This window comes from Musca vetustissima, unplaced genomic scaffold, assembly GCF_032173495.1.
Source record: "Musca vetustissima isolate MV318-11 ecotype Yass unplaced genomic scaffold, APGP_CSIRO_Mvet_v1 utg211245, whole genome shotgun sequence".
Lineage (NCBI taxonomy): Eukaryota > Metazoa > Arthropoda > Insecta > Diptera > Muscidae > Musca > Musca vetustissima.
The window spans coordinates 37,928-52,463 of record NW_026884716.1 but is presented as its reverse complement, the minus strand read 5'-3'; the positions used below and the strand labels follow the sequence as shown (position 1 = coordinate 52,463).

Below are 14,536 nucleotides of genomic sequence, written 5' to 3'. Positions count from 1 at the left end.
GTCGATAACTTGTCGATGTTGGTGGTGGTGGCAATCGAATCAATGCTGCTGCTGCAACTTTTCATGGTGAATATTAAAAATAAGTTTTCTTTTCAAATTGGATTATGTTTCCGGCAGTTAGTTTTCCCTTTCCAATGACATAGTGAGAAAATAGGAAAAGGACACACACTCAAACAAGTTTCTAACAAATAAATGCGTCAGCAAAAATTTTGTCTTATTTTTAACAGAAGACTAAGTATGGATAATAATGCAGTAAAGGGAATCAAAAAGTTATGGTAGAATGAAGACAAGAAACGGAAATGAATGCATCAAAGTAACTATGGAAAGATGAGATTTGAGAATGTTTAAAATAAAAAATATTTATTGATTTAAGGTTCGTTTGAAATAGGATGGGGGAAATATTTAATCCTTCAGAAATAAAAAAGGAAAAAAACTTATAAACAAAAAATCGCTTATTTTTGATTTTTAATTTTTTTGTCTCATTTCAGATTATACCTATAAACATGAAACCAACAACAATGCATCCAGCCAGACTTCCAAATTTAAATGCAATTGGCTATACAAATAATAGCCTACATTAAAAATTTACTGAGGAAAATTCCACAACCAATCACAGGCAACAACGACCGAACAAGTCGACAGACCCATAGCGAAACCCGAGATCAAGAGTGAGAACCACGAAAACAAAATTTCGTCTTTTACATAAATGACAAATGATAATGAATAATGCAATCGGCAACATTGGAAACGTTACAACAACACACTACAACAGCATCGCCAGTGCCGTCAACAGTTCCGTACCCTATTGGGAATATGCCGCCCTGTTACAACCATTGGCCGCGTCCATACCGAGAGCCTTTAACACAATGGAACAGGCACACACTTCCGAGCACAAATCGGACGCAGGCACAGCACACCAAGATCCACAGCAGCACATGTCCGCACAATATTACCCCTCATCTGGAGCAGCAGCATTACCCCACACACCCGCCTTTACACGAAATGACAATCACAACAACAGCGCCGCAATCAGTTCTTCTGCGCCAATTACCCCATCACCCCCCTTCTACTCCAGCTACAATATATCCGATGACCTGTTCTACTATTTCAATGGTTTTGTGGAACACGGCGACGCCATCTCATCAACCATATCAAGCACCGCACCAACCATCACGGCGGAATCATTCGCCACAACACCTGCGGATCCCTTCAACAGCACCAGCATACCTCAAGAACCGGATTTGTCGGAGTTTCTCACATCTCTATCCAATGATCGTGTCAGCCTGCTATCGTTTCTCTTCCTCTTCTCCTTCGCCACTGTCTTTGGCAACTCGCTGGTCATACTGGCCGTCATAAGAGAGCGTTACCTGCACACGGCCACTAATTATTTTATCACCAGTCTGGCGGTGGCTGACTGCTTGGTCGGTTTGGTTGTGATGCCTTTTTCGGCACTGTACGAGGTCCTGGAGAATACGTGGTTCTTCGGTACCGATTGGTGTGATATCTGGAGATCACTTGATGTGCTCTTCAGCACGGCTTCCATTCTCAATCTATGTGTCATATCACTGGACCGCTACTGGGCCATAACAGATCCGTTTTCATATCCCATGCGTATGACTGTGAAGCGGGCCGCATCGCTAATCTGTGCGGTATGGGTGTGCTCCAGTGCCATCAGTTTTCCGGCTATACTGTGGTGGCGGGCAGCCCGTGATGGTGAGATGCCAGCCTACAAGTGTACCTTTACGGAACACTTGGGCTATTTGGTGTTCTCCTCGACTATCTCATTTTACCTGCCGCTCCTCGTGATGGTATTTACATATTGCCGCATTTATCGAGCGGCAGTGATACAGACGCGTTCACTGAAGATCGGCACGAAACAGGTGTTAATGGCCTCCGGTGAATTGCAGTTGACGTTGCGCATACATCGCGGCGGTACCACACGAGAACCATCCACCAGCTCTCACCATCAGGCGCTGCACGGTTCATTGGGCGGCGGTCCCAGTGGTGGCTCTCAACATCATCCGCATGTCCATCATCATCATCGTACGTCACATCATAATCACAGTAATGCGGGCACCACCACATCTACGCCGGAAGAGCCAGATGATGAACCGCTATCGGCATTGCACAATAATGGTTTGGCTCGGCATCGCCATATGGGCGGTAAGAATTTCTCATGGTCAAGGAAATTGGCCAAATTCGCCAAGGAGAAAAAAGCGGCGAAAACGTTGGGAATCGTAATGGGTGTCTTCATCGTTTGTTGGCTGCCATTTTTCGTAGTAAATTTATTATCGGGTTTTTGCATGGAATGCATAGAACATGAGGAGACTGTATCGGCGGTTGTAACATGGTTGGGTTGGTTTAATTCCGGCATGAATCCGGTTATTTATGCGTGTTGGAGCAGAGATTTTCGGAGGTGAGTAGAAAAAATTTTGTTATGGATTTTTTTAAATTAAAATCTTCTGGGACCTGTAGTGAAACTTTAATTTTGATTCCTTTGACATTGATCTTTTCGAGAACATTTGTTGGTCTCTTATGACTATTATTTTTATTTTTTCTAGCCTTTTAAGGGTATATATTTTTCTATTCTTTCACTTCGATTTCAAATCTACAGGAACCAGATATGGAATTTATATTTGGATTTCATTGACAGAACATATTGGCCATTCTCGAAATGACTTATTGGTCTTTATGAGCGGACTTTGTGTTTTTTCTGTTGATGATGTCCCTCTAGTCTTACAGAAGAAGAATATCTGGTTTTGGTCTACAAAAGTATATTTTTGTCTTCTATATCGAAATTTTGGACTTATATGAGACAGTCTTCTACGAGAAGATCTTCTCCAGATCTCCCTTGTAATACGACCATCTTCCATAGGAGAATCTTATTCTTTTCTTGACGAAAACACCCTGGATTTTTATACGAAGACCCTGGTTTTCTATAAAAATGTAGTTTTCTAAAAGTATACCTTATTCGGGTATCCTATAAGAAAACTGTCTTCTTAGTCATTTTGATATTTTCCGTGAAGAATACCTTTTGATCTTCAATAAAATGCCTTCTGGTCTTTTATGACCTTCTATATTGAAATTCATTCTGGCTCTTTAATAGATGACTTTCTTTCCAACCTCCTCTAATCAGAACATTTTATTTTCTATAATACATTCAGGTATTTCTTCTGCTCTTTCATAAGAATACATATTGACATCATTAAAAATAGTATATTCGGGTAATGCATAGAAGAACAGCATATCCTAGATCTACCATGAGAAAAAAAGACTTTCTGGCGTTCTATAAGGGGTCATTCCGGACTTCAATAAGAAATCATCCTAGGCCTATATAAAAAATCCTCGGAGGACATCTTATAGGACTACAGGAGGCTTTCTTTTACATTCTTCAATAAGATGTCCTTCAGGTCATCTATAGGAGGAGCTTCTGGTATACGAAGACGTTGTGACCTTCAATGAGAAGACCTTCTGTCCTTCTATGAGAAGACATGCTGTCATTTTCTTTGAGATGACCTTATATGAAAATACTTTGTGGCCTTCTATGGGAAAATCTTCAGGCCTTCTATAAGAAGTCTTTCAGGTGTTCAAAGAGAATTCCACGAGAAGTCCTGCTAGGCATCTATGAGAAATGCCTCCGGATTCTACAAGAAGACATTCATGTCTTCTATGAGAAGTCTTCCAGGTCTTTTATAAGAAGATCTTCAGGTCTACGACAAGAAAACTTCCTGGTGTTCTATATAATGACGTTCTGGTCTTCTATAAGAAGACATTCTTACCTAAGAGATTAATTTCTGACCTTCTATGAGAAGAACTTCTGACCTTCTATAAGAAGACCTTCTAGCCTTCTGTGAGAAGAATGTATTTCCTTCTTTGAGAAGACTTTCAGGTCTTCTATGAGAAGACCGTATAGCGTTCTTAAGAAGAATGTCAGGCCTTCTATATGAAAACTATCAGTCCTTCTGGCAGTCTTTGTGAACTTAAATGAGAAGACTATATAATCCTCTAGTCTTCCATGAGTAGACCTTCTGATCGGATATTTCTTGAGAAGACATTCTGGCCTACTATGAAAAGTTCTTCAGGTCTTCAAACATAAGTCCATCTTGTGAGCTTCAATGTGAGAATACCTTGATGACTATCATGTCTTTTATAAGAAGACCTTCAGGTCCTCTACAAGAAGACTTTCTAGTCTTAAAAGACATTCTGACCTCATAAGAGTAGAACTTCTGACCTTCTATGAGAAGATTTTCTGAATTTCTCCTATGAGAAGACCGTCTAGCCTTCTATGAGTATAGCGTTCCATAAAAAGTCCTTCAGGTTTTCTATTAAAAAATGTGTTGTCTTCTAAGGGAAGTCCTACTGGGATTCTATGTGAAATCCTTCTATATTTTATGAGAATACAATGTCTTCAGGTCTTCAAGAAAAACTTTTGTCATCTAACATAAGCACTTCTGGTCTTCTTTAAGAAGTCCTTCTATGAGTCTTCCTTGTGGGCTTCTATGAGAAGACCTACTAGTGAAACTGCATTTTTCTTCTACGTGAAAATGAGCTGGTCATCAATAAAAAGTCCTTCTGGTATTCTATGATAATTTGCTTTAATGTGTTTCGACTTCTTAAGCCACTGTGGGTCTGATGTGCCCTCAAATAAGTCTACTCACCAGTTTATATCGAATGGTATGCCGGACATAGTACGTTACCACTAATAGTTGGCTAAGCCACCGCTTAAACTCAGATGATGTTATTATCCTAGGATTTAAGTCCATGACCTGCTATGTGCAAGTCCGACGATGGCATAAAGGTGACCTGCAACAACTGTACATGTGATTTTTTAGCTTTCTATATATTTTTTATCACTCTATACCAGTGATATAACATTTCGTAAATATCACATCCCTTGCCCTTGTTGACCATCAATCATTGTATAACATTGATTTCATATGTTTTCCTGCAGCTGACATTCAATCACATTCAAAATATGTTTGATTAAATTAAATGACATCTGGCATACATCTGCATTCAATTTTGTCATAACATTTCCATTTACTCAATCATATTATATTTAATAAACTGAAAATACAGGGAGAATAAAGTAATTTCATTTTTCTGCAATGATATTTTTTATAGCCATTGGCAACGGCGAACATAGCTGACTATTTAACATGCCACGATTTTACTTTCAAAGCACACCCCCCCCCCCCCCACAGTTCCATTTTGAAAAACCATAATCATAATGTTACAATTAGCTTGCACAGCCACAGCAAAACGTTTAAATGTTATTCCAGAGCAGGAAATGTGGTCAACACTTGTGTTTCCTCCCCTATATGCTTGCATATTTTTGGTCTGTATGCCAATTTTTTCTACATTATATATCGTAGTCCATCCCTCCCCTAACCAAGTGCTGTTTTTGGTACAAAATAATTGGCATAAAATGGTCCTTGCTGCCACAATTTGTTGTGGGTTGAAAAAATTAAGTTGGCTCGAATAGAGGGGGCGCAGTTGCAAACATTAAAATTCGAATACCCCCCAAAGCAAAGCATTCCATTAGACAACACATTTCAAAATTATGCAAATATGCCGAGCCAAAGAGAGGTTGTTGGTTGATAGTCCCCCAGCAATACTTCTTCTCCCGCAAACGAAACAAATGAGCTAGACACCAACGATGTTGCGTAAAAGAACATTTCCAACCACAGCATCAGTCTGATGGCAACAATATTTTTTCATGACAGCGATTACCAAAAAACAAAACAGACCACTAAACCATAAAACAGCTAACAAAAATGTGTGGGGCTCAAAAAGAGAGAAAACATTGCTGCCACATTGACAAATGATAAGAAATAATGAGAATGGAAATTTGTCAATAGGAAATTTTTTTGCAAATTTCTTTTTTATAGCCCTGGAAGGGAAAGTTTGTACTTTTAGATAATTTCGAAATGGTGAAAAGGTTGCAAATAACATAGAAATATAACACCACAGAAGTTGAAAGCATGACGAGAATTAGCAATATAGATACATTCGATATCTTTTTTTAGACCCATCGTTATATTTTTATGTCCTACACGACCTTCTGGTGCAGTATATTAGAGTACTTATGATTACATTTATAATCACTTTTTGAGACGATTATGATTTCTATAAGGATTTTGTAGGGTGTAGGACCAGAAAAATCGTCCAGCGTTTCATCGGAAAAAGTATCCTCCAACATATGTGTTAACAAATCACTTATAGTTTATAGGTACGTCTGTAATATTTCATTCATTAATGGACCCACATTAAGGACCTATCATAGGTATATACATCTCAATATTTTGTGAGGGTGTCAATTTTTTTCGACAGATTGTAACAGCTTGATCCACATTTCAGTATACCGATTTTTCTAGACCAATTTACTTGATTAATTAAATAGTAATCAAACTATTATCTAAAGAACGATTGTAATTTACCCTTTCGTATATATTATTTAATTGAATTAAAGATAATGGGTTTGTAATTTTTTCCCGACATTGATTCAAGCGAATTGGAACTCATTACAAAAGAGGTTCATAAGTTCATACTATTTTCAAAAACATGTTTGACAGTCTATATTTTTTATTCAATATTTAGACGCTTTACAGAAGGGACTGGATTGGTAATCGAAAGATATATAGGGACTTTGATACACCATTCACATAAAATCGGACAAAACTATATATAGGAGCTATATCAAAATTTTAACCAATTTTCACGAAACTTGGCAGACATCATTCTGAACCTAATTCAGAACTCTAGGCCAAATTTCAAGCTAATTAAAAGTTATATAGGGACTTTTGTGCCCCATAAACCTTAAATCGGATGAAACTATATACGAGAGCTACAGGGTTGCCCATATTCGACGAACCCATCTGGCAACGCCATAACTTTTGACAGGGATGTCAAATCGCTTAATGACATACCGCGCTTGAAGTTTCAGTCCAAGCAGTTTTTCAGCATGAACCAATACATGCCACGCGAGCGCTCTGAAATAGTTGAAATTTACATTCAGCAGAAGAAGTCAATTGTGAAAACTCGACCTGCGCCTTCTAAGAACACCATTAAGCGTTTATACGGAAAATTTTCGACTGGTAAGGCTCTTTCTAATCCGAAGAGGCCATATAAAAGTCGACCAAGGCGATCGCCCGAGAATATCGCTGCCGTACGAGCCAGTGTTGAGAGATCCCCAAGAACATCCCAAAAACGCGGTTCTCATCAATTGGCCATGGCTCGGTCCACTTTACAACGGATTATTCGCATTGATTTGCATTTGTTCCCGTACAAAATTCAATTTACGCAAAGATTGTTGCCTGCGGACAAGCCTCGTCGATTGGAATGGGCCCAAAGAGTCATCGAAATGGCCGAAGATGACGAGCAATTTTGGAACAAAATTATCATGTCCGATGAAGCCCATTTCACATTGAATGGGACCGTAAATAAGCAAAATTTGCCGTTTTAACGCTACTGAAAATCCTCAGGAGATTCAAGAAGTACCTCTTCATGACGAAAAAGTCACAGTTTGGTGCGGCGTTAGTGCGAAAACGGTCATTGGGCCGTTTTTCTTCCAAAATGAAAATGGCCATGCTGTTACCATCAATCAGGAGCGTTATCGCGACATGATGACCAATTTTGTGATGCCAATTATTCGTCGAAAGCGTATGAAGCAGTTCTGGTTTCAACAAGACGGCACTCCACCGCAAACAAGTCGCATAACAATCGATTTTCTGAAGAATTTGTTTCCGGACCGTTTGATGTCGAAAAGTGGTGATTTGGAATGGCCACCGCGTTCGCCCGATTTGACGCCGCGTGACTTCTTCTTGTGGGGATATTTGAAGTCAAAGGTTTACGTTAACAAGCCAAGGACCGTAGAAGAGCTTAAGGACAACATTCGTGAAGAAATAGCCGCTATTCCAGCCGAAATATTGCCAAAAACGATGGATAATGCAACAAAAAGGGCACAATACGTCATCAACGCCAGAGGCGGCCATTTGAGAGATATCATATTCAAAAATTGATGTAAACAAATCTACTTGGAACAAATTAAATGATTAATATTAAATGATAATTAAATGATTTTATTTTATTCTTTGATTAAAAAAAAACAAGGGTCCGCCGAATATGGGCAACCCTGTATATCTTTCTTCAATTCCAATAGGGTATGTCCTTGTGCCAAGTAAGTGGGCTGTGCCAAATTTCATCCAAATCGGTTCATAAATGTGACCTGTACTTTGTTTACAATTTATCATCTACAGACTGACAGACAGACGGACGGGGAACGGACATGCATAAATCGACTCTGAACGTGATTCTATGCCTGTTACAAACATATGCACAAATACATAATATTTCAGTGTGTTGAAGGGTAAAAACATAATAAAAAACCGTGTGCGGAGCAGTATAGTCGGACGCGGCCGACCAAATTATACCCTATACAACTTCCACGAAAATCTAACTTTCTGTGGTTCTATATTCTGAGCTTGGGCAATATTTCGCGTTATTTGCACCCTCTTGGCCGACTAAATGTCAACAAATATTCCTAATATTCAGTAGACGAGACCTGTACTTGTCCAGATTCCCTTTACCGTGGGTTATGTTGTGATGTTGGGCTTTCAATTGTAGCCTACAGATCGACTCGAAAAAAAAACACAAAACATTAAGTTTTCGGTCCACTTCATCCAAAAATTATAATCTGATCATCACCGAAAATTATAGGCGTTGTCCTCGACCATAACTGGAACCTCATGGAAAATTTTAAAGCAATCAGAGTTATATTTTCGCTCTCACAAAAAATAAGTTTTGGGTCCACTTCATCCGAAAATTATAATATGATCATAACCGAAAATTATAGGCGTTGTCATCGACCATAACAGGAAGCTCATGGAAAATTTCACTCTCTAGTGTGGTAATGGGTTGCTAAATAATATCTGAGTACGTAAGCACCTGTAAATATTTATGGGTAACCCCCACATCCGAATACCTACGACAATATAATTGGTAAAATTTATATGTCAACCACTCCTCTTGTATATTATATTAATTTCTCCGGTATATCTCCTTCCGGAGTAAATTTATACTCATAGAATACAAATTTTGTCATTTTTCACACAAAAGTCAGGGTCCATTTGAACCGCTAAATATTACGGCATCTGGAGCGACCAGAAAAGTATTTGATCCATTTCATTCCCTAAATATTAACCGATCTTTACCAAAAACAAAAGGGGTCCTCATTGGGCAGAACCCATCCTACATGCACAATTTCGTGAAGATTGGTCCATAAATGTGGCCTGTATCGTGTTTACAAATAATAATGGACAGAGATGCTTAGAGTACGTGGGTACCTACCTTGCGGTCTTACCCCACGGTGCTGTAAACACCACTTAATACAAAGCGTCAACCAACGCCCCCACACCGAAATGCAGGTACCAAACGATCACACGTATTTGGACGCGATCACCTCCTTGGATGAGGAGCGGAGCCCATCTAAAACTCCTGCCTTTCTATGGGTCAGGCACCCGGTTGTAATGCATCTCCACACCGAGCCATAGCTCTACCCACGATTTGGGTATAAATCACATCCAGCACGATGCTCCCCGAAAGGCCAACACCAACTGCCAGGCTAGATCCGCAGACCTAGGGGCCCTGACACCCGTGCTACCGAAACCTTCGGTCAGGTTCATAGCCAAAGCTATTACCAGTAGAACCCCAAACAGTTTGAGACTGGTCACTCACAGACTATAGCCTCTGCCCAGCTTCATAGCCAAAGCTACTACCATTAGGACTAAACATGCAGGCTCTCTACAATGAAACAATTGCTGAAAGGGGATACAATGCAAAAGTGGCCACCAGCATCACACGATATTGGTAGCCACCATGCATCTCACCCCTCCCAACAATTATTCCACAAGCCTGCTAGTCCGGGAATGGTCCCCCACAGACTAAACTCTGCACGTTTTCGTAGCCGAAGCTACTACCATTTGAACTAGTAACTGCAGGCTCTCCACAATGGAATGACCATAAAGAGAGGATGAAAACAGATGCAAAAAACCAACACCTCTCGATGCTAATTCCCACACCGTCTCCATCCTCAGCCAATGATCATTCCACAAGCCTACAAAGTTCGGGAATGGTGACCCTACTAGTTTCGATCCACGATCCGGGACTAGTAAACCCAAAGACACCACCGGAACACCAGAATGCCCTCACGGGCATTCCGCACAACACACACACACCAAACAACAAAACCTCCCAACCTCTCAACAGTCCACACAACCCATCCACACAGGACAGTGACCGCAACCACTCGGGTATCCGGCCCGTCGGATCAAACACACTGGACAGTGACTAAACACCCTCACGGATGTCCAGCCCGTCGGACCAAACACTCGAACAACGAGCAACCAAGGGCCTTAGCCAAACACGTCTAAACAGACGGTTCGACACCACCAACAGACAACAGGGACCGAAACCACCACCGCAATACGACCTCCCATCAGACCACACATCTCACACCCACACAGGACAGTGACCATAACCACTCGGGTATCCGGCCCGTCGGATCACACACTCAGGACAGTGACTAGACACCTTCACGAATGTCCACCCCGTCGGACCCGAAAACCATCAACCAATGGTCATAACCAAACACATCCATACGGACGGTTCGGCACCACCAACAGACACAGCGACCAGCACCTACCCATACACACACACACACGCAGAGCGACAAGCCAAACCAACACCACCTCCAGCGCAACCACACACCTCACCCCAAGCGCCACTACACTACCATAGGCATGACAATGCAGTAGGCACCAGTAACCACCAACACCACGAGCAAGCAACCACTCACCACGGCAGCTTAGCGGAGTTGGTGCATGACTTCCACAGAATGGAGCCACACACCAATACCGCTCAACTGCCAACCCCCGCGGCCAGCAAACGATGAGCCGGCACAGGGAAACGCTAAGCAGCTCATGAAACAGGACCATACACCAGATGACGACTAGCTCAGAGGATCACCTCAACTAAGTCTAGTCCTTCTCCTAGTAAACACCTCCCTCGCAAACACGCCAAGTGCCGCATATGTCTCGTCCCCCATGACCGAAGCTGTTAGATCCCAACCATCCTGGGTACTGCGAATACCCATTCTGGCCAAGTCTCTAACGTCATCATAAAACATGCACTGAGTCAGTACGTGCATGACATCCTCAGGTCCCCCACCACAACCACAATCCGGAGAGTCAGACAAAGTTCGCTTATGCAAAAACGCATTCAACGAACCGTGCCCCGTCAGTAAATACCCCAGACTAAGACCAAAGCCAAAGTCTGGTCGATCCTGTACGAAGGTCACGTCACCCGACCATTACTTCTCTCATTCCATCTTGTCTGCCACCTAGACACAAGTCGCTCATTTACGAGTTCCTTGTTCCTCCTCATATCCCCGGCAAGTTCAGATGCGGAAATCCAATCAACTTAAAGATGACAGCTCTACGCATCATCTCCAAATCAAGGGGTGCTGCCCCTAACAGAACCTGCAAAGCATCCATAGTCGAGATATGACGATCGGTATATATATATATAACGTATTGCCTGTATACGTGAAAAAAATTTACCTTACTAGCAATGGGTCAAAATGTAAGGCCATTCATTGGTGCTGTACCTAAATCATCAATAGTCGGTTCGTAGTTGTTCAAATCAAAATTAGTATCGCATTAAAATAGAATTTATGTTCAAATTATCATAAGTTTTAAACTGAGGCGATATTTTGTATACGGTTCCTCCAAGTTAGATTCAAGAACGTTTAATAAATTACACACATTCAACTTTTAATTTCTTAGAAAAGTTTATTTAACAATGAATTATTACCAGGCTACATAAATCATGACAACAAGACTAACCTTCGCCTTCCACTCTGGTAATTATGCTGACCAGCCAGCAAAAAAAAAAAAACGAAAGGCACGTGTTTTCATAATATATTGTTCGTCCGTTCATGCTTGTGGACACCAGGAAATGATATATTAACATATTTGTCCTTGAGCATAAACTAAATTATATTTCTCCTTGACCAAAGTAAAACCCATAAAGAAAATAAAAACTGATTTTCTTTTGCCATGCCTTATCCTTGCTCAGCAAGCACTTGATTTCCACTTGAGTGGATAAAAAACATACATCGTGGGCAAACAAACACATCAGTTACTGTTAACTGCCACAAGAAGAAATAAATTATGAGAAATGATTTCTAATTCTCCTTAACTTACACACACATATATACATACATATAATTGTCTTCCTCTTCTTTAATTGCAGAGCTTTTGTACGAATCCTGTGCGTTTGCTGTCCCAGAAAAATCCGAAGAAAATACCAGCCGACTATGCGTTCAAAGTCACAGGTAAGTGATAACATTTTAATAACAATCTCGTTTTGCTTTCACTTTTATTATTCGGTGTTACCACCAGGAAAATAACGTGGATGCTGCTTACTGGCGTTTTTTTTCTTTCTATGTGTCTTACCTCAAATGTTATCCTTCCAAATAATGATAATCGTAATGATGCTGCTGCTTCGTTGTGGCTTCATTTCTTGTCCGTCCTGCTATATTTCACTAATTTTTTATTGTTGTTGTTTTTAATGTTAATGGTTTTATTACTGCTTTCGGCCGATGTGATGGGGGAAAGCGACTGAGGGAAAGCTAAACTTGACCTTATTGTGTGTCTATGACCTGACCCCACTAACACATTTTAATTAATAAATCTTTATCTGCCTGTATAATTTATTTACCTTATTTTGTTTCTTTTCTGTTGCTGTAAATATTTACCTGTTTTAGTACCAGTTTATAAATTATAAGCACATTTTTTTGTCGGCCCAATTCAATTTCGTGGATTTATTAAAGAATATTTTTCAAGGGCCAACTGAGGCGTGGATTTATTGAAGAATATTTTTCAAGGGCCAACTGAGGCGTGGATTTATTGAAGAATATTTTTCATGGGCCAACTGAGGCGTGGATTTATTGAAGAATATTTTTCAAGGGCCAAGTGTGTTTATTGAAAGAAATAGGCGTGGATTTATTTGCACGAAATTTGGCATAGCGAATTGATTATATAATGATGTGTGGTAAGATTCGTGAATATCGGTTTATGTTTAGATATAGCTCCCATATATATTTTCGTCCGATTTTAGGTAAACAGTGCACCAGAGTCTCTATTTATCTTTTGATTTGCACGAAATTTGACACATCGTAATGTATTGGTTCTATAATGATGTGTTCTAAGTTTCGTGAAAATCGGTTCAGATTTATGTATAGCTCTCATATATATTTCCATCCGATTTTAGGTAAATAGTGCATCAAAGTCCCTTTATATCCTTCGATTTGCACGAAATATAGCATAGCGTAATGAATTAGGTCTATAAAGATTTGTCTTCAATTTCGTGAAAATCGGTTCAGATTTATATATAGCTCCCATTTATATTTTCATCCGATTTTAGGTAAATAGTGCATCAAAGTCCCTTTATATCCTTCGATTTACACGAAATTTGGCATAGCGTACTGAATTAGGTCTATAATGATGTGTCTTCAATTTAGTTCAAATCGGTTCAGATTTAGATATAGCTCCCATTTATATTTTCGTCCGATTTTATGTAAATGGTGCACCAAAGTCCGAATATATTTTTCGATTTGCACCAAATTTGACACAGCGTACTGAATTAAATCTAGAATGATGTGTGCTAAGTTTAGTGAAGATCCGTTCGGATTTAGATATATCTCCCATATATATTTTCGTCCGTTTTTACATAAATAGTGCACCAAACTACTAATGTTTGTCCGATTAACACGAAATTTTGCACAACGTATCAAATTGAGTTATTGGGCTTTGTTGAAATTGGTGCAGATGCGGCCATAGATTCCATATACATTTCGAACGGGTGTCTGATTGAAATTAAATTTTCAACAGTGTGGCGTACAGGATAACGTGTATCAATTTTGCCATAAATTTGACCCATGGTACACAGACGACTCCTAATCTGCCCGAATGAAAATAAATTTATGATAGCTTTCGGAAAGATATGAGTATGTTCATTTCTTCCAATATACCCAAAATGGTGAAGGGTATCGTATAGTCGGCCCAGTCCGACTTTACTACTTTCCTTACTGGTTTTTAATAGTGATTTTTGGGTTAAGCTGTAATTTTGGTTGTCTGACTCTCTCTCGCAGTCTTGCTTAGTTTTAATTAAATTTACATTTGCTTTATCTGATTAATGAGTTTTTTTGCTTCAATGCCTAAGTTTCAGTTTTTTTTTACTTTTTCACTTTCCTCCTTTCTCATTTTCTATGTTTTCGTATTTTTTACTTTAAAGGACTTTTTGAAATGAATATCTCCCCATTTGTTGTTATTGTTGTTGGTTTTAATTTTCTTGGTCAATTTAAAGGTTAAAATCATTGAAAGTGGCATTGTCTTTCCCCACAAAATATTCGTTCGTTGTTGCACTGAAGTATTCAACTTTGTTGAGTGTTTTTGTTGTTTTCTTTCTACTCTAC

The 14,536-nt window shown here is 39.7% G+C and overlaps 1 protein-coding gene across 1 annotated transcript in view; it reads left to right on the top strand.

Moving 5' to 3' along the window:
• Positions 1 to 719: 719 nt before the first annotated feature.
• Positions 720 to 14,536, top strand: part of LOC133331714 (dopamine receptor 2-like) — a 38,312-nt gene continuing 24,495 nt past the window's right edge. Inside the window, 2 exon segments of the mRNA XM_061540091.1 lie at positions 720 to 2,416; positions 12,313 to 12,394. Of these exon segments, the coding sequence (XP_061396075.1) occupies positions 720 to 2,416; positions 12,313 to 12,394 (1,779 nt within the window).